Raw genomic sequence first — 7,863 nt, 5'->3', positions numbered from 1 at the left:
AACAAAGTCCAGGAGAGAATAGTGTCACAAGGTAGTCTACAAAACATATAAAGAAGAGGTAATGCCTATACTTCTGAAAGTATTTCAAAAAATTGAAGAGAAGGGAACACTCCCATATGCATGTGCGAAGGCTACTATTACACTGACACTACAGGAAAAGTCACTACAAAAAAGAAAACTATAGATAAATATCTTAATTATAGATGAAAAATCCTCAAGAAAATATTAGCAAAGGGAACTCAACAATCTATAAGAACAATCATACTTGACATAATTATCAAGTGGAATTTTTCCAGGGGTGCAAGAATGGTTTAAAATCCACCAATTGATCATTATGACAACCACATTAAAACAAAGGAAAGATAAAAATCACATAATCATCTCAATAGATGTAGAAAAAGCATTTGACAAAATTCAACCTCCCATTCATGACGTTCAAACTTCCATCAAAGTTGGAATAGAGGGAATGTATCTCAACATAACAAAAGCCATTTATGACAAACCAAAAACTACTATTGTACTCGATGGTCAACATTAGAGAAAGCCTTTTCTCTAAAACCAGGATCAAGTCGCTTACACGTGGAATCTGAAAAAAGGACACAGTGGACTTCTTTGCAGAACAGATACTGACTCACAGACTTTGAAAAACATGGTTTCCAAATGAGACAAGTTGGGGGGTGGGGGGGATACACTGAGGGTTTTGGATGGAAATACTGTAAAATTTGGTTGTGATGATTGTTGTACACCTATAAATGTAATAAAATTCATGAAGTAATAAAAAAAGAAAAAAAAACCCAAATGATAAAAATAAATAAAACAAAATCAGGATCAAGGATCCCACTCCCGCTACTTCTGTTTTACGTAGTGTTGGAAGTCCTAGCAAAAGCAATCTGATAAGAAAGATAAATAAGTCAGTCCCATTAAAGGGAACAAGTGAAATTATCACTGTTTGACTATGACATGATATTATATACAGAAAATACTAAAGTCTCCAACAAAAATATTAGAAGAAATGAATCCAGTAAAATTGTAGGATCCAAGATTAACAAACAGGAACATTTTGCTTTTCTATACACTTACAATGACTAACAGAAAGACAAAGCAAGAAAATAAACCTGTTTAAAATTGCAGTAAAAGCAATAAAGTACCTGAAAATAAACTTAAGGAAGAAGGTGAAAAACATGTACCATGAAAACTCTCAAATATTGATGAAGGAAATTGACGATGATGCAAAAACACAGAAATATATCTCGTGTCCTCTATTAGAAGAAATTACATTGTTAAAAGGGAGTTCCCATTGTGGTGCAGCAGAAAGGACTCCAACTAGTATCCATGAGGATTTGAGTTTGATCCCTGGCCTCACACAGTTGGGTTAAGGATCTGGTATTTGCTATGAGCTGTGGTGTAGGTTGCAGATGAGGCTGGGATCCCCCGTTGCTATGGCTGTGGCATAGGCCAGCAGCTGCAGCTCTGATTTGACTCCTAGCCTAGGAATTTCCATATGCCATAGTTACAGCCCTAAGAAAAAAGAAAAAAAAGTCCATACTATCCAAAACAATACACAGACTTAATGCCACCCCTATATAAATACCCATGACATTTCTCATAGAACCAGAACAAAAATCCTGGTATTCATGGGGAAGCACAGGAGACCCCAAAAAGCCAGGTATCTTGAGCAAAAAGAAGAAAGGTGGAGGTATCAATTCCTTGTCTTTAAACCATATTACAAAGCTACACACATCAGAATAGTAAAATAGTGACACAAAAATAGACACATACATCAGTGGAATAGAATAACCAAGATATAGACTCATGCATTTTTGATCAATTAATCTATGACAAAGGAGTCAGGATATAAGTGAAGAAAGAAACTCTCTTTTAGAGAGGGCTGAAATTAAGTAGTGCTGAAATTGTTTGAGCAATTTCCCAATCTATGTATAAAAAGCTGGAGACTGGAGTTCCCATTGTGGCTCAGTGGTTAACAAATCCAACTAAGAACCATGAGGTTGCGGGTTCGATCTCTGGCCTTGATCAGTGGGTTAAGGATCTGGTATTGCCCTGAGCTGTGGTGTAGGTTGCAGACGTGGCTTGGATCCCATGTTGCTATGGCTCTGGTGTAGGGCCACATGCTGCAAGTGTGGCCCTAGAAAAGACAGAAAGACAAAAAATAAAATAAAATAAAATAAAATAAAATAAAATAAAATAAAATAAAATAAAATAAAATGTTGGAGACAACTGAACAGCTGAACTCTGCAGAAGGCAAATATCTGCTCATGCAGAGTTCTAAAGTACAGGGTCTCCTTCAAAGATAAGACAAGCAAGTTATGCATTAATCATGCTATTCTATAAGCAGCAGCACTATGCCCTAGAGGGATGCACTAGTGCTATTAGTTTCCTTTGTTATTCACTAAGAGGTAGCTTTGTCATTGCCTATGCCTGTTCTTGCTTCCTCACTTACAAAGGGCACCTTCCTTAATAAAAGGCACATGGGCTAAAGCCTAGGTGCCTTTGTTCTGCAGAACAGAATGGCTCCTGGTCTCCCACTTTCTAACTGTAAAAGCGTCTTGTGTGTTTTGTTATACCGCCACCCCTTTCAGGATTCGCCCTTGCTCTGCAGTGCTGGAAGTGGCAATAAAAAATAAACACAAAATTGATTTAAAACCCAAGTATAGTTCAGAAACCATAAAACATCTAGAAGGAAACATAGGCAGAATACTCTCTAACATAAATTATAGCAATAGTTTTTTGGGTCTCTCTTCTAAAATGAAGGAAATAAAAGCAAAAAATAAGCAAAGGAGACCTAATTAAAACTGGAAAGCTTTTACACAGTGAAGAAAAATATGGACAAAAGGAAAAGATAACTTATAAAATAAAAAAATTTTAAAAGCATATGACTGATAAAAAATTAATATTAGATACCTTAGAAAACTATACATAGAACTACCATATGACCCAGCAACCCCACTCTTGGGCATATATCCGGACAAAACTTTCCTTGAAAAATACACATGTACCCACATGTTCATTGCAGCACTATGCACAATAGCCAAGACATGGAAACAACCCAAATGTCCATTGACAGATGATTGGATTAGGATGATGTGGTATATATACACAATGGAATACTACTCAGCCATAAAAAAGAACAAAATAATGCCATTTGCAGCAACATGGATGGAACTAGAGAATCTCATACTGAGTGAAATAAGTCAGAAAGAGAAAGACAAATACCATATGACATCACTTATATCTGGAATCTAATATATGGCACAAATGAACCTTTCCACAGAAAAGAAAATCATGGACTTGGAGAACAGACTTGTTAGTTGCCAAGGGGGAGGGGGAGGGAGTGGGACGGACAGGGAGCTTGGGGTTAATATATGCAGACTATTGCCTTTGGAATGGATTAGCAATGAGATCCTCCCATGTAGCATTGGGAACTATGTCTGGTCACTTATGATGGAGCATGATAATGTGAGAAAAGAGAATGTATACATGTATACATAACTGGGTCACCACGCTACACAGTAGAAAGTTGACAGAACACTGTAAACCAGCTATAATGGAAAAAAAATCATTATATGTAAAAAAGATATTTGCAACCCAGTGTGCCTATGAGCATTACTTAAAATAGCCAAGACATGGAAGCCACCTACATGACAATCAACAGATCTATCAATAAAGATGTGCTGAACATACATGCATACACACACACACACACACACACACACACACGTATGTAAAAGGCTGTACTTATCACCAAAAAAAGAATGAAAAATTGCCATGCGCAACAACCTGGATAGATTCTGAGGATATCATGCTTACTGAAACAAGCCAGAAAGAGAAAGACAAATTTGGTTGTTATCACATATATTAAATCTATAGAATGAAACCAGTGGATCAATAAAACTAAGAGAAACAGACTCACAGATATAGACGAGAAACCAGTGGTTACGGCTGGAGAGAGAAAAGGGAGTAGGTGTTAGATAGGGTAAAGGAGGAAGATCTTGAAACTACTAAACATAAAATAAACAAGCTACTAGGACAGATTTTACGGTACATGGAACAGAGCCAGTAGTTTATAGTAACTTTAAATGGAGTACAATCTTATAAATATTGAATTACTATGTCTTACAACCAAAATTAATATTATACTGTAAATCAACAAACTGCAAGAGAAAAAAATTTAAATTTAAAAAGAATGATATAATGAGATAGAGGTGCTTATTATGGAACGATAGCAATACATTACAATATGTGAATGGAACAGTAACTGGCACATACTCAATTTACAAATATTTTATGTCAAATATATTTCTATTTATAAAATCAGATGTAACTTAATTTTGTTTTTTTTTCTTCTGCAGCACTTCCCTTCAACCTTGTTGTCTCTACATGAAAATATTTAAACATACTAATCTCCCTTCAAAACCTCCTGTTTCCAATAGATCCTTGCCATCTATTGAGGATGTTATCTTTAAAATTCATAGCAGCTTCCCAAAGGCTCTACTGGCTTAGAGTGATTTGACCTCTGGCTCCACACCAGGCTATTGTCTACACTGAGAGGACATTGATTTCTTCACCTTCATCAATGACCCCTGCACACACGGATCCATGTTCATGTATACCTTTATGTACAAGCCCACAACTTATTTCATTCCTGGGAAAAGATGTTTTAGATCAAAGACTACACAACTGTGCAGTTCACAATACACAGATCCTTTTGAATTATTATTCTGTAAATTCTGAATGCCTTTTCTGAAAGTATTAGAAACTCGTCAATCCGAGAATTCTTTACAAGATACGTGTATTTCATGACAATACGGTTACAAGTTTTTATTTTGAAAAAGATGTTCATTATGACCTATTCTCTCTTTTGAAATTCAAAATTTTTTAGGACTTAGAGATGAATGAGCAAGTGAATGAACAATTGGAAACTGTGCATTGTGGAAAGATATACAATTTGCATACTTCTTATAATAGCTGGTGATTTTGCATTCCTTATCCAGGCAAAGTAGAGACTGTGTACAGTGGAGTCACGGCTCATGAGCAGAAAGGGGCTCACCGTTGGGAACCACGCAGCCATAATTGCAGAAATGTTTACAAGGAACCAGCTGGGATTATCAAAAAAAGTCAAAATAACTTGAAAGATGGAGGAAAGAGTGTAAAAATAGATAAAGCTGCTCACCAGGAGAAGGATGGTTCGGGTAGCTCTGGACTCAGGCGAGGACCTGGGGGAGATGATGTTCCTGCGAATGTGCTGGACCTGCTGCTTGTGTCTGTACAGGAGGAAAACCATGGAGGCGCTGGCCCAGAGCATGAGCCCCAGAGATGAAACATCAGGGAGTAACAGCAGCAAGGCAAGTAATATGCTTCTGGTTTCGTCATAACGAAGAGCAGAACAGTATCCAAAATCTCTTCTGTTTGTGATATTTTTGTCACTGTATTTGCCAGTTATATTCACAGGGAAAACGACATTGACCAGCATTTGGAGCATCCAGCACAGGCACATCGAGGGAACAATGTGCTGGGGAGCTTTTGCTTTAAGCTCTGCCCACCTGGAGTTCTGGGGGCTGATCGTGATCACCTGAAAGACACTCAAGAGGCAGATGCTCCCCATGGACACTCCCCTCCCCACTCGGTGAAGAAAGAAAATCATTTTGCATCCAAAATCACTGGGGGAATATTCCCACCCAAAGGCTGCCATGGTCTGGGGGACTCCTTTAGAGAGAAGGGTCAAGAAGTTGGCCACAATCAGGTGCTGAAGAATCACGTCTGTGGACCGTGACCTGCACCCAGTGAAGTAAAGGTTGATATAATGGCAAAGAAGGGAGAAATTCCCCAGGATTCCAACCACAGTCTGTGTTAAGAAGATCACATCTATGGTCACATTCCTGCTGGCCATCCTCCCAGCTCACAGCCACTAATGTTTGTCTTGTGACTTAGAAGGTCCTGGGTGGGGATATGAAGCAGGTGCTGCATGTGTCCTGTCAGCTGAAACCAACAGTCTCCCCTGACCATTAATTCCCATTTAGAAAAGTTTACTTCATGTTTTTCCTGGTTCTGGCAGCCTTGAAATTGTTGAATGTGTGATGTTTAAGGGCGCTTATATATAAAGTTACTCACTGAAGAATCTCCACATGATTTTCACTTCATTCTTCACAAATCCATGAGCCAGGGACACCTGTAACTTTAATCTAGAGGGAAGGGTAGCACAGAGAGGTTAGGTATCTGTCGACATGTGCTGTGTAGGGCAGAGTGAGGACTTCAAACTCTGTGCAAGAGTGTGGTCTGTTAAACACAGGGCACTGAACCACCAGGCTCTGTCCCAAAGCTAGTTAGTTGTACTCAAATTATGATCCAGATCTATAGCTAGTCTTGATTTCACAATGTGACATATAGTTTTAGACTGGTGGTATTTTATATTGTCATTATAACAAGATTCCATTTATTTGAAAAGCTTTATTCTACAGAGCACGATCAACTAGGAATTAAGTTTAGATGTCTTAACGCATGTACATGCCCTGCTGACAATCAAGTGCTTCAGGAACCTGCACCATGACAAGTTCAGGTAATGAAGAGGAGAATGGCTCCATCTCTGGATGGAAACAGAAGACTCATTTGTTTTTATGTCAGAAAAGTAGATATAAAGGCACCTGTCACTTTAATATAGAGTGAGCGTGTTGTGCCATAAACTTGGGGACATAAAACTTTATCCATGGGAAAACTGTGTGTAAGCAAAAATGAAATCATTTATTTTCAGATAATATACTTATCTGTGAAAACAGACAAGTGAATGTGCTTGCAAGAAATAAGATTTGTGGATTTTGTGAATGCTATGGACATATAACACATATCAGCAAAAGGGCATCTGCATGGCATGTTGTGTGTGTGTGTGTGTGTGTGTGTGTGTGTGTGCGTGTTCGCGCGCGTGCACTGTATATGTTGAAAGACTAGATTTGGGGACGGATAGCAACATTTTTTTTAAAAGGTTAAAAATTCTCATCCTAAGTGAAATAAGTCAGAAAGAGAAAGACAAATAGCATATGATATCACTTATACCTGGAATCTAATATATGGCACAAAGGAAACTTTCCATAGAAAAGTAATTCATGCACTTAGAGAGCAGGCTTGTGGTTGCCGAGGGGGAGGGGGAGGGAGTGGGACGGACTGGGAATTTGGGTAATAGATGCAAACTATTGCCTTTGGAATGGATTAGCAATGAGACCCTGCTGTATAGCACTGGAAACTATATCTAGTCACTTATAATGGAGCATGATAATGTGAGAAAAAAGAATGTATACATGCATGTGTGACTGGGTCAATTTGCTGTACAGTAGAAAATTGACAAAATACTATCAACCAGCTATAATGGAAAAAATAAATGGAAATCATTTTTTAAAAAAAGGGTAAAAATATGTTATGATACTGCCATCTGCTGCCCGTAACTCATGATTATCATGTCAACTGTTCCCTAAATTTAAGAGTGACAATAATGTTACCATAAGCAACACATTAGAGAGATTTTCAGTGGAGACAAAATTAGTGTCTCCATCAGTTGCATCAGGCATCCAGAGTTTGAGAACACCCCGCTCATCAAGCCCTTTTCATTTAGATACATTTTGTGCACAGGATTAGATCATTTCTGCAGATTCATCATACTCTATGACAAAGCTGGATGTGTTACGGGTATACCTCTTGTTATCCTGAACACCGAGTCTGTGATTCCTATAAGGCATACTCAACAATAGATTTGTTTTACCACTGTATTTTAAAGCACCAAAAAAAAAAAATCAAGTTTTCTAATTACTTGGATTCATCTATAATAATCATTTTCAGTAAATGCTACATAAAATTGCACGA

General features: G+C 37.8%; 1 protein-coding gene across 1 annotated transcript; it reads right to left on the bottom strand.

Moving 5' to 3' along the window:
- Nucleotides 1–512: 512 nt before the first annotated feature.
- Nucleotides 513–5,981, bottom strand: LOC110261297 (vomeronasal type-1 receptor 4-like). The gene is made up of 2 exons (XM_021097277.2): nt 4,972–5,981; nt 513–586 (listed from the first exon to the last, which is right to left on the bottom strand). The coding sequence occupies exons 1-2, from the start codon at nt 5,903–5,905 to the stop codon at nt 513–515; spliced, it is 1,008 nt and encodes a 335-aa protein (XP_020952936.2). The 5' UTR covers nt 5,906–5,981.
- Between the last annotated feature and the right edge of the window lie 1,882 nt (nt 5,982–7,863).

The sequence above is a fragment of the Sus scrofa genome, chromosome 6, assembly GCF_054392235.1.
Source record: "Sus scrofa isolate SSC_HxYL_T2T_F1_AM1 chromosome 6, Sscrofa_HxYL_maternal_Yorkshire_Landrace_v2.0, whole genome shotgun sequence".
In the NCBI taxonomy this organism is placed as follows: domain Eukaryota; kingdom Metazoa; phylum Chordata; class Mammalia; order Artiodactyla; family Suidae; genus Sus; species Sus scrofa.
Note: the sequence above shows the minus strand (reverse complement) of the source record. Positions and strands in the feature narration are given on the sequence as shown.